This window comes from Gavialis gangeticus, unplaced genomic scaffold (genome assembly GCF_001723915.1).
Source record: "Gavialis gangeticus isolate Ggan-Ray unplaced genomic scaffold, GavGan_comp1, whole genome shotgun sequence".
Taxonomy (NCBI): Eukaryota; Metazoa; Chordata; order Crocodylia; family Gavialidae; genus Gavialis; species Gavialis gangeticus.
The window spans coordinates 115915221-115928240 of record NW_017729025.1 but is presented as its reverse complement, the minus strand read 5'-3'; the positions used below and the strand labels follow the sequence as shown (position 1 = coordinate 115928240).

Here is a 13020-nt window from a genome sequence, read left to right as displayed (position 1 = left end):
TAAATTGGAGGCAATGTTTTTCTCAGCACAAAGTCATACTCAGACAGATATTATAAAGGTCCTTAGTAGAAGTAAACTGATGTTCCACAAGAATATTCACTAAGTTAGATAAAAAAATTAATTGCTTTTTTGACATAGAGATTATTCTCATTGTGAATATTTAGTAAATATTGCCTGCAAATTGTTTAAACTTTTCCACATGTATTTTCTTTCCTCTTCATATGCACATGCAAGCCAACAACATCAATGATTGTTACATGCCTATATGGAGATAATAAAAGACTCCATAGTCTGCCACATGCTTATTATATTTTCTCTTTCTTTTGGGGTGAAGAACAGTTTTGTTTGTTGGTTTTTCCTTACTTCTTCTTAATGGATTTACCAATGCCTGTTGAATTTAGCTTTGAAAATTTGCCTCTTTCAATCTCCTGTATTTGATGATCTATAGGTTGTCCCACTGTCAGGTATATTTTCGATCTCAAAACAACATATATTAGTAAAATAATAACAATATGCACTTATGTCTTCCATTAAAGACTAAAACTCCTATGTAAGCTAGGTATCATTCCCATTCCCATCACAGCAAGGAGAACTGATAGATATCCAGGCTGCTATGCTCAAAGTAATGCAATGACAGCACTGGGGAAAAAAACAAAAATCATACAAGCAGGCCAATACTCAATCCCACAACCTATACAGTAATGCACTATCTTCCATATTTTTATATATGACCTCCAGAATGCTCTCCAAGACCATAATGCTATTGCTACTTATCTGTTTAATATTTAATTAATGTATACATAAATTATATATGCAGATGCAAACATGCATGCATTTCCTCCACTCTCTTCCTCACCACTAACTCTGTGTCTTAGCTCTGCCACCAGTACACCTAAATGCAGGTATAAATGTGGCAGAGGCAGAATATATAATGGAATATGAAATTAATCCAAGTTGTAAAAGTTTTAGCTTCATGACTTCCTAAGCAGGATGACCAGTCCCAAACCATTACACCAGAAGTGGCATAGACTAACAAGATAGGAACAGCACAATGTAATCCCAAGCACAAGATCTTTCAAAGAAATGATTAGATTATCAAACACACACGCACATCCCTAAAAATACATGGGTAAGAAGATGAAAGCACTCCAAAGATTCACCAGCACAACTGTAATTTCTAATAAAACTTGGGCATTATACTGAATTAATTAACCAGGTAATAATCACACCTTAATTTGCGACCAAGCTACATGTTCAACCAATGAATGGCATGATAAAACAAGCAATAAGCTACAAAGTTATTGCACAAAAAATACGTAATAATTTTATAGCTTGTTCTAATCACTCCATCAATTGGACGTGTGGCCAAGTGCTCCCCTGTGGCTGGGAACCCCATCAACTGAGAGGCTTCCAGCCACAAGGGTGCACCACCCACTGGTGTTTGGGACTTGCAGAAGGAAGAACGCTGCCCTCGGCAAGTCTCCTCGGCTGCGGGGGTTGCAGCAGGGACAGCATCTTCAGCTGTGGGGCTCACAGGAGGGACAGTGGGAAGAAAGCTGCTTCTGCTGTGAGCCTCAGGAGGTGTTGGGTTCGCAGTGGGGGCAGTGGGAGAACGTCGTCACTACTGCAAGTCCCATGGCCAATATTGCTGCAGGTTTCACAGCAGGGGAGAATGTGTGATGTCCATTGTGATGCTCATGGGGTATGGGGCTCACAGCAGTACAAGCATGCCACATGCCCCATGCTCCCCCCACTGTTAGTCCCACAGCTGATGATGCTCACAGTAGGGACAGCGTTCCTGGTGCTTCCCCTGCCGCAGGCCCTACAGCAATATTGGCCGTGGGGCTCGTTGTCAGGGTAGTGTGGGGAACGGTGTCCCCACTGCTCACAGCTGTGAGAGCCAGTGCAGGGGGAGCCTGGGATCATGACCCCAGGTTCCCCTTGCACTGGCGGTAAGGCATGGAGGGATCTAATGCATGGCCCCACAGTTTTGCCTTTTGCCATGCACACCAGGAAGTACAATTGTGGGATCACACATTAGATCTCATCACACCTTTCCATGCAGGGGTAGAGGGGCTCTTGGTTGCCAAAAAAAAAAAAAATGCCTTGGTTATTATTGTTAAGCTTAAAAGTAGCTGTGAGTATGTTGCTAATAAGCAGCTATTTCTTCAGTGGCATGAATTTCAGAACACACAGAAACACATTCATTACTTTACAACCCACAGCATCCTAATCACAATTGATTACAGCATGTGTGCACTGGTTTGTATAAAATGAACAGCAGTAAGCCAGGAGTTCATTTTACTTTTCTGAATTCAGTAAAGACATTATTCCAGTAATTTAGTCATCAAACTGATGAATGTGGGAAGGATCTCTACTTCATTTTTTATTATTATTATTATTATTATTTTTTTTTTTACAGATGTAGCCTAGTTATTGATTTATGATAAATCTGAAATTGTTAGAATTTCAGACTTAACCCCAGTTTCTTTATGCTCTAATTATAAATCTGGGAAATTCAGTAAATAGAACCAAAGGACACAATTCCTCAAATTATTTAGATTGAATATGAATGAATGATGGATGAAAGGCAACAAATTTCAGAGTTGGCTCCTTGAGATCTCTAGGAAGATGCTAATTACCCTCAACTCATAACGATTTCAGTGCAGGTTGTAGTGCTCAGCATACTGTTGTCCAAAACTCCAATATTTCCTCAGTTACTATTTCTGAAGAACCAACTGAATTATCAGAACTTGTCAAAAATAAGGCACTAGGAATACGCACTAGGCACTAGGAAAATAAGGCACTAACTTCACTTCTCTTGTAAGAAGGAGCCAGTGGTTTCAGCTAAACTCTATTTAGCCCATATTCATTTATATAATTGCGGGATAAAGTTAACTAGTGGTATTCCAAGACCTACCTGAAAGGTCTTCAAGACCAGGCTGTCCAGTTTTAGTGTAAAGGGCAGAATCCATGCTCACCCCTCCGGTGCTGGACTCAGCCGTTACATTCCCTTCAGTGTCTGTCTGTGATCTTAAAGGCAAAACAAAATAGAGATGTGCAATCATTCACAACCAAAAATAAAACAAATATAACATCTACAAAACTGCAGCTGCCATCATCCACTGTGCCCTTCTCTCTAGAATATACTAGCAGACTGACTCTACATAATTCATTAGTCCCACGTTGAGCTATGTCCTAGAAACGGAAACAAGCACTGAACTGTAAAGAAAAAATGAAATATTCATAATCAATTGTAGGTTTCCAGTTCCTCAGACAAGGTTCTAAAACACTTGGGTTTTAGCTAAAACTACAGTCTAGTCAGAAACACACATTGTGTCTGAAATGCTGATATTAACTACCTGCAAAACTTACACTATAAAATGAAAAGTAGGTTGGGTATACCTGTGCAGAATTCCCTTCGCTGACTAGAAGCACTACCAGCTGTCATTGGAAAATAAACCAGTGCATAAAATGATCCTCAACCCCAGTAGCATACCTAGGGTGGGGTGACTGGGGCAGCTTCCCCAGGCACTGACTTATGGGTTGGGGAGGAGAAGGGAAATACTGGCATTGCAGCTGTGCAATCACACTGGCAGCACAGTGGCAGTCAGAAGTCACCACTGCCCCAAGTGTCCAGCGGCATTATTTTGCCTTTACATAACCCCAACCTATGTTCCAAAGTTCTGAAGCTATCAATGAATGAAACTTGCTCTCACGAGAGTTTATTTTTCAGACATTATCAGCATAAACTGTGATCATTTCATTTGACTAATTATACTGAGTTTTGTACTTTAGGAATGCATTAAGATTAGAAATCTACCTCTCCAAGTGCACAACCTCAGTGTCTAGATAGAGGGTTTAGCAGATATTTAACCAGATACAATTTTTGAAATCACTGGAAAAGCCATGTGAAACATACAGCAAATTATTTTTCTAATTTAAAAATATAAGAGAAAATGAGATATTTACAACAGACCCTCTTGTAAAATTTGGCATACTTGCAAAGTTGTGAAGCTGGTGGATCTGCTCCTGGCTTGGAGAGACCAAGCATATCCCCTCTGCTACCAACTACACACATTGCTCCTTGTGTAGGGATTGCAGACAGAGGAAGGTGCCATATATATCCAGACAAGGTTCTTTGGGTAGATGTGATATCTTTTATTAGACCAGTTGAGTAGCTGGAAAGAAGTCCTTGGCAAGCTTTCAGGTGCAATCACCCTTCTTCAGTCATAGGAAATCTCTGTTGTTCTGAGACTCCAAGAAACACCAGAGACTCAGAACAGCAGAGACTTCCTATGCCTGAAGAAGGGTGATTGCACCCAAAAGCTTGCAAATAACTTTTTCCCAACTACTCAGTTCGTCTAATAAAAGATGTCACATCTTCCCAAAGAACCTTGCCTGCCTATGTCCTTAAACCAACACTGCTACAACCAAAAACCCATATGTATCCAAGAATTCCAAGGTAGTGAACTACCTAGAGCAAACCTGAGGCTCCTATTGTAACCCAGCTCAGTATGGCAGCCTGTCCTGCAGATCCAGGTTGATTAATCTGCTATAGCTTTGCCCTTCTTGGCTTAGGCAGTGGAAGCCCGTGCATTAACATCAAGAAACTTTAGATAAAATCCTCGATGTTAAGCACCTACTAGTATTATAAAGGACCTGACCCTGAGATTGAAAAGGCAGACATGTCCTTAACAGCTGAACCTTACATTTAACAGGAAAGTTTAGACACTAAAACATAAAATGAAGCTACAAATTTATATTCTTCAGGACTTGCAAATAGTCACTCACTGTTCATGGCTGCAGCCCATTTTATTAAACATATTTTTACTTTGCTCTCTTAGAAAATGATTATGATACATTTGGGCCTTTCACTTTTAGTTTTGACCTTTCACTGGCTTGGCAAGTAAAACATATTTTCTGAAGTTTGGAACAGCTTCCTTCCCCTGGCAAGACTATGCAGTTTGTTTTGTGCCTTTTGAAATGTCAAATAAATATTACCTTGAGACTATCAATATGTTGCAAGGATTATAAAAATTTTATCAGCCCAGTTTTCATGCTTCAGATGATATCTCTGTTCAAAATACTGAACAGAGACGAGCATCAGGTTGGTTATTATAGCAGTTTTATTTTGGCTTTTGATAGGACATTATATTCATAAGCAGTCTTCAACCCAGTGTCATATGAACTCATGTTTGTAGAAATAAAAAAAGGAACAACCGGTTCTTTCTATCTTCAGTTACGGTATTATAATCCTCTGAATGGCACTGGCCCTCACTAACTCTCAGTAAAGAGTTCAACCTTCAATGAGTTCTAAACAGTCTTGGTGCATTCCACTATCTGCCAATGGTAAGATGCTGTAGTGACAGTGATAGGAACAGAGTACATTGGGAAGCAAGGTGAATATGGAAATATTAGTAAGTTCAATATGAATTTTCTTTAGTGCCAAGGATAATTTAATAACAACATATATTTTCAGCAGGTTCATCATTCACACTGGCCTATTTTTATGTGCCTGCATAGGGATAGGGGCTAAAAGACACTTTGGCCCTTCTTTCCTTGTTATGGTCCCATATAGCACTAAGCAATCCTTTTGATTTCTTGAGTATATGAACTGTTCTGTGAACTTTCACTAAAGGTCAGTTGAGGTACTAGGACTATGGCTCAGCTCTCCTGACTCTACCCCTGCTAACCAAGCAAAGCCCATTCAGTGGGGAGCGAATACAAGCATGGAGCAGCAGTCATGTTCCTCCTCTGTTCCTAGGCCTAAAGGAATTTTCTGAACATGTTCTGGCATTAGGAAACATCATGACACATGAAACCAGCATAATCAACAAAATATTAAAAATGGCCAAGGCAGCTTTGGCCATCTACAGAAGGGGTCCTAACATTGCAGCTACCAGTGAAACAAAACTAGTGTCAGAAACAGTAGACATTTTTAGGGGGTATTTTAGAGGTATTATACCTGCTGAGGTACTATGCCTAATACCTCCTGCTACTCTGTTTAGCTGTGCTCTACCAACTGATTTTAAACTTACTGCCAGTCGAACAATACACCTGAAATGCAAGCACTACTATATACATACCATTCATTAATATTACAGAATCAGCTTTTCTCAAACTGTTCTGTCAGAGATACAGCAACTCTTTGCTTCCCTAACTTTCAGGAATACTATACATTTCGAGTTTGACAACTGTTTGAGAGAGAGAGAGGCAGTTGGCCATGTTAGTCCAAAGTCAGACAGAAGGCTAGGTAGAGCTGCATAGCAGAAGTTTTCATGAGCATGAGGGCATGTAATCAGATTATGATTACTTTATTTAATTGTAATATATTTTAAATTATTTCATAGCAGCCTTTGTGCTAACAGTAGAACTAAAGTGGCTGTTGTACAACTTTTAACTTGTGTTCCCAAGTAACCACATGATAAATGAGTTTCCCTATAAAAACACCAAGTGCAAAACATTATACTTGAGGAGTTGACCCTACCTGTACATGAACGGTGCAACTGTGGCAGTGTTCGGGTGGCTGTATTGCTGTTGGGGATGAGGTAGCTGAACACTCACAGTATTGCTTCCTGTAGTCTGTGTGGTACTAGCTGGCCCACTGACAGCTTGGGTGCTGCTGCTGCTGCTAAGAGCAGATACCCCTCCTATCCCTTTTCCTTCTGAGGAGGCTAAACTTGAAGTGGAACTGGAATTCCTGCTGTCTAGTTGGGTCTTCTGATGAGAGAGCCCTGAGCCAGGTTTCCCACTGCGGCTTCTCTCACCTTCCTTTGAAGAAGTTGGGGCACTTGAGGATTTCCCTGTGGTGGTTTTCATTCCTGGTTTTGGTATTCCACTGTGCGAAGGGGCAGAGGCCTCCTTCTTGGCACTATTCAGCTTTCCTCCTTTAGGGATAAAGCTTGCAATCTTTGAGGACTTTTTTGGCATCTCTGTTGCAGCTGGTGCTGTCTGTTCTTCTTTTGGCTCTTCTTTCACTTCCAGCTTCTCCGTTACAGATGTTCTTTTTACCATGTCTCTACATGTATCCTTTTCTTTCTCTTTCTGCTTCTCTTTCTCTTTCTCACTGCCCTTTGGGGAACCTTTCTTATTAGTCAGTGCGCGGCTAAAAGTTCTTTGTGCAATTCCCTTGAGTGCAATTTTGGGACTACTGGATGTTGGTCCTGGATTATTCACATTCCGGTTTGCAGCATCAATCTCCTCACTTTCCTCAAAGCTGGGAAGTGTCTCAAGTCTTTCACAGCTGTTATCCCGAGACCCTGAACCTTCCAGGGTTGTCCCACCTGCTTTGGAGCCTCCTTTGCTATTGAAGAGTTTTAATTTCTCAAGCATGGATTTTTGTCCATTAGGAGTTGCTTTGACCATTTCCGTTGGTGGTTTGGGAGGCTCTGGCACTGGCTGCTTTACAGATAACATGGAAGACGTGGCTGTGTGCTTAGCGCTAAGGGACTTGCTGCGCCAGGGCTTAATGGCAGAGCTGGGCTGGGGTATGGCCGATGAGTTATTGCAACTAACAGCATTTGTAGTGCTGCAGCTTTGAACTGAAGATGGTACATTTTCATTCATTCCTGTCGGCTGAGAGGCTGTACTGTCTTCTGGCTCTGGGGAAGAAGGAAAAAAAAACACTTAGTAGCACCCGGTATTAAAACAGCTCCACAGCTTCTCTCCATGGTAAAAGAAAAGGTGCTTTAGACTACTAATATCAGCAAAGAAAGAGAGGTATCATTATTACAAACTATAGCAGTTATGATGAGGAAGGACTTCTGTTGTTTTCATCCCCTGAAACAAAAGAACAAGAAACTCCTACCATTCAAATGTATTCAATTTTGCAGCATTCCTGGATCAACCTAAACATGGAAAAAATGCATGTGTTTCAGTGTCCTATAAGTCTTCACTGAATTTTCATTAGCATGAATACAGACACTTCTATCCAACTAAGACTTTCCCTCAGCTTTTAGCAAAAGCTCTGCTGTCCAAGTTCACTTCTCAGAAAAACCTCAAGTATCTTTAAAATACTGCATGGAGAAAGGAAAAAAAAATGAAGTTATTCCAATTAAGGATGGTTTCAAACTTTCATATCCATAAAAACAGAGGCAAACCCATTCTGCAAAAATAAAACCAATCATGCTCTTACTCATGCAGTGAACCTAAATGATACATCTTTATCTCATAACTAAATCCAGCTGTAAGATGAGCTAGTGGCAGTAACTGTAAACCCTTTCCCGGTAAGCCCCAAACTCCTATTTCTTTAGCTTCTGTGAATGTTTCTTGTTTTCCTTAAGTGACTAGTTTAGTGCCTAAAAAGAGATCCAAAATCATACTTGCTTACTTACCTATCAGTGGCCACTTCTCTCCTGAAGTTTCTTTTTGCAAAGTTTCTCTTCTGGAGACGTTATTCTCTCAATTATCACCAACGTGTTTTCTGTTAAACTGCTCATGTTTCCAATTAACTTTTGTCATCCACGACTGTTCGCCTGCCCAGCAGCCCGCTGGGGATTAACGGCTTCTACCTATATTTCCCTGCCCTCTAGCAATAAAGTAAACTGTGTATAGAGCTGCTCTTTTTTAATTTAAAAATCAACAGCAGGGCAGAGCGTATGTTTTCAGCAGCACTATGAATTCAGTTCTGTAAATCATGAACCGCTGCAACCACACAGGGACTGTTTTACTTCACTTTCAGCTGCTCTCAGAAGATACGGCTCTGTTAACCTCACTTGTGTGATCCAAACCAGACCTCCCGAAGATTTAAAGCACATACATCTTCATGACTTAGTGGAGATCCAAGTGTTAGAGATCCCTTTGTAATAAACTCACAGTCATTACACATTTTTATGTACTAAGCAGGACAGCAGGAATTAATGATGATTTTTTTTTTTAAAAAGAGACTGCATAACTGAAACTGGAAAATTTCCAATGCTCTGTTATTAACTGCTACCAACTTGATTGGCTGGCCTCACTAGCTGTTTTCCTTCTGGAAAGTTTTTCATAAGTAGGTGGAGAGAGGCAACTGTTACTCCAGTTTACAGGCATACTAAGGGCCTGATTCTATACTCACTTCCCCTACTTTTACTGTACTGAAGGTCTATTGATTTTTAAAATCTTACTCCTGATATACTCTGGAAGGAAGAAGATTAAGTCCCAAGCATCACACATTTTACTTTGCTAGGTGATGCAGCAGCCTGTCACACTGCCAGGTCTCCCATTCATTCTGTCCAAGTCCTGAAGCATTCCACACTCCATCAGATAGATCAGGAAATGCTGAAAAATGCACCTGGTGGTGCAAGAGACCCAAGGACTCACACATTGAGTAAAGAGAGACAGTTATCTGGGTCAGACAGAAGGCAGGGCAGGGTGGCAACTTTGACCAGTTAGTCTCTAAGGTGCCATCCTGCCCTGCCTCCTGCTTCACAGCAAGGAAAGAGAAGGGTGGTACCCATTGGTACCATCCCTGCCCCTATTTGGAGGCAGGGAAGACAAGAGCTTCTGGAGGAGCTGTTAGTGATATTTCCCCCTCTAGTTTTCAGAAGTCTAGAAAGCTCTGTTTTTCACTTCACGCCCTTTTGCATTAATGAGAGGAACAGTAATTTATATCTCTAATGCCTTTGTATTCCCCAAATCTCTTCTACCCACCAAAACCTATTCCCATGTCCCCATGTTGACACAATATTTTGCAAACCCAGAACAGGTGAGTATTTATCTCAATTTATCCCAGTAAGAGATTAGTAGGATTTCAAAGAAAACTCCTCAAAACTCCCATCTTTTATGGATTTTTTATTATGTTATCAATTTATTCTGCTGTACAAATTATACAAAGAATTGCACATCTCGAACCCTGAGTGCTCCTATAGAAGCTTAGATTCATAAACACTAATTGTATTAATTTGCCTGAATCCAATGTATGCTGCCCTGGCAATGAGGAGAAAGCTTTAACACAAAATGTAATTCTATTGTGCCCATAAAAATGCCTCCTACCTCTCATTATTCTTTCTCTCAAGAAAAAAGAACAGTGTATAATTTGTGAATACAGATATTACATATAGGTGAATTTACATATTACATTACGATACATTTTACTAAATATGTGGAAAGTTAAGTGGTGTTAAAGTAAGAATGTGCTGTGAGCAGTCACACACATAGGGCATTTATATACATACCTATGTCTGCTCTGACGCGCTGGAAATTCAGCACATCAGAGCATGCATACAAGCTGATGCACAATGCACTGCAGGCAGTTGTATAAGTGGCAAAATGCGTATCAGTGTGCAGAAAATGGCGGTGGTACGCTTTTGAACTAAAGCACCTTCAATGTGTTTGAGTTCAAATGCGTGCCACCACCATATTCTCAATGCTGCCGTGCATTTCACTATTTATACAAATGCATGTGCCACAACGCTGGGCACTTTTTAAAGCACCCAGTGCTGCAGGGTAAATGTGTACAAATGCCCTAAATGTTAATACCATTTCTTGCCTGCACAGCTCTGACCTGCCACTAGATGGCTGGTGAGCAGGGATGTGACCAGGGATGTGGCTAGGAGCCAGGATTCTTGGGCTCAATCCCTGCTCTGAAGGGGTGGGAGGAGGGGCAGGGACTGGTGCATCCTGGGATGCTGGAGGACTGCAAATTGCTCATTTTATCACCATGGAGTGGACTGAAGTTATCCTAACACAAGCAAGGTAGTCCAGAATTCGCCCTTGCCTGGAGTTTCATAACTTTAAGACACTCAGGCCCCTACAATACATTACACTCAAGCCGTTATTAACTGGTTGTCTTAAGTTGTGATCTGGCCACACATTCAATCGATTATTGGTGTGATAAAATGAGGACTGAGTCACAAAGTTATTCCCCTTTGTGGCTGGTTCTTATTATGCCATGAACTGAACATGTGGCCAGATATGCCTCTGTGGCTGGGAGCCCCATCCGCTGACGGGGCTCCCAGCCAAAGGGGCGTACCATAGGCTCCCAAGGTTGGGACCCCACAGCAGATCAAGGCTCCCAGCCTGAGTGGATTATGTGCCCCTGCACCTAGGAGCCCTGTCAGCTGAAGCAGCTCCCAGCCACAGGAGCTTGCTACTTGCTGATGCAGGGGGAGACCAGAACCTAGTACTGGGCTCCCCCTGCACTAGCAATAAGGTGTGATGGGATACTAAGTTCCCTTAGTATAATCTAGGTGTAACATATAACTTCACTCTAGGTGTAACATATAACTTCACCCATCTTTCAACAACTTCTTAACATACTCCATTGAATACAATACATGATAAATTTGGAGTTAAAGGTAGGGATGGAATAAATACTCCAAACCAGATTTTCTTTCTCTGTCTCAGTGCATATGGTACTTCCAGCTACTCTCTCCCCAGAACTGGTTGGCAGGAAACACTGCAGAACTCACTGCTAGCTGCTCCACTGGCAGATCAGGGCAGAGGGCTGGGACCTATCACACCCCTGCACCTCTTTCCAAGCCCTGTGCCTCGATCACTGAACAGGGCATGGGGCTAAGACCTGCCCCTGACTGGGACAGTTCCCAGTCAGCTACAGGCTTCATGGGGAAGTCCACATGTGCAGCCTGGAGCTGGCTGGGGACTGCCTGAAACAGGACAGTTTCCAGACACCTCTAAGCTGTACATGCTTCCCTGGGTAGCCTGGGGCTGGCTGGGAACTGTCCCGGTCAGAGGCAGGTCCCAGCCAGCTCCAGGCTGGGTGGCAATTGCAGAGCTGGGAGCAAGCTCCCAGCCCCCACTCCACGATCACGATTGGGGAGTGGGGGCTGAAAGCTCCCTGTTGCCAGGGCAGAGGGACATTGTCCCCACCCAGGCACACAGGGCAAGGACTGGGGAGCTAGTTCTCTGCCTAGATCCATGAGCATGGAGCTGGGCAGAGAACAAGCTTCCCAGTCTGTTCACCCCCAAGCTCTATGCTTACAGATCTCGGTGGAGAACAGGTTCCCCTGCCCCTACCATCAAAGAGCTCCCAGCCAGAGCCCCATGGTCATGGATCTTCCAGAGATAAGGGTCTCCTGGTGACCGTGGGGCTTGAGCTGAGAGATAAGGATCTCCCAGCACTATCCCCATGGTTGTTGGAGCCAGTGCTGGGAGATAAGCGTCTCCCAACCCCCTACTCCCCGATCACGATCTCAGGGCAGGGGTCTTGGAGCTCCCTTCTGCTAGGGCAAAGGGACATAGTCCCCACCCAGGCTCCTGTGGTGGAGCCCGCCCCAGCAGCAGGCAGCTCCTGAGGGCAGGGAGCTATCTCCTGTCCCCTGGTGGATGGCTGAGCAGGAACAGATTTTGCTCCTAGTTAGGCATCTACACAAGCACTACTTTGCCATTACTAATCCTGAGTAAATTTGCTACTTGCATTTGCAGGTAACAAATTTACTCAGGATTAGGGAGATTTACTGTGAAGTAAGCATGTGCACATGTAGATGCACATGCTTACTTCACCATAAACTATGTTAATGTGAAGTTAAGCATATCGTGTAGACGCACTCTGTTTAGAGTAAAAGGAAAGGTCAGACTTACATTCAGCATGAAGACTGCCATTCTCTTTCTAAAACACAAAATATAATACTTTAGAGAAGGAGTAAATTCATTTTGTAGTCAGATAAATGGGAAAGACAATTATCTGGATGACAATTTTAGACACGTTTCAATGAATGTCTTTTAAGGACAGTTCAATAATTTTTTTTTGGCTTTAGTGTACTGAAGCTTTTAGTTACTTTTCAAGCAAGTGATTTCAAAACAAGATACTATGAAGGACTGGTCCATCAGGGGCTATTAAACACAACAGTTAGGGGTACAATCTGTCAATGGCAAATAGGAGAGTATAACAGGAATAATCACTTTATACATGCCATGTTTATTGTATTTTTTCCCTAAAGCATCTGCCACTTGCTGCTATTGTGATGTTGGGCTATCTTGATCTTTTGTCTGACCCAGCTTGGCAATTATTCTGAAATGGCATCTTCATACCAACATAATGGTATAACTAATTTCTGTCTCTCTTTTTTTTTTTTTTTT

The 13020-nt window shown here is 42.1% G+C and overlaps 1 protein-coding gene across 5 annotated transcripts in view; it reads right to left on the bottom strand.

Annotated features, from left to right (window-relative positions):
• Positions 1-13020, bottom strand: part of NAV2 (neuron navigator 2) — a 501690-nt gene that overhangs the window by 201900 nt on the left and 286770 nt on the right. For 4 of the 5 annotated variants that reach the window (XM_019519466.1, XM_019519468.1, XM_019519467.1 and 1 more), the window contains 2 exons: positions 6491-7604; positions 2921-3033 (listed from right to left, as the gene is read on the bottom strand). In XM_019519466.1, coding sequence (XP_019375011.1) covers positions 2921-3033; positions 6491-7604 — 1227 coding nt within the window. Of the gene's footprint in view, positions 1-2920; positions 3034-6490; positions 7605-8336; positions 8578-13020 lie in introns of those variants that run through there. The other variant, XM_019519464.1, reaches the window with a different exon arrangement.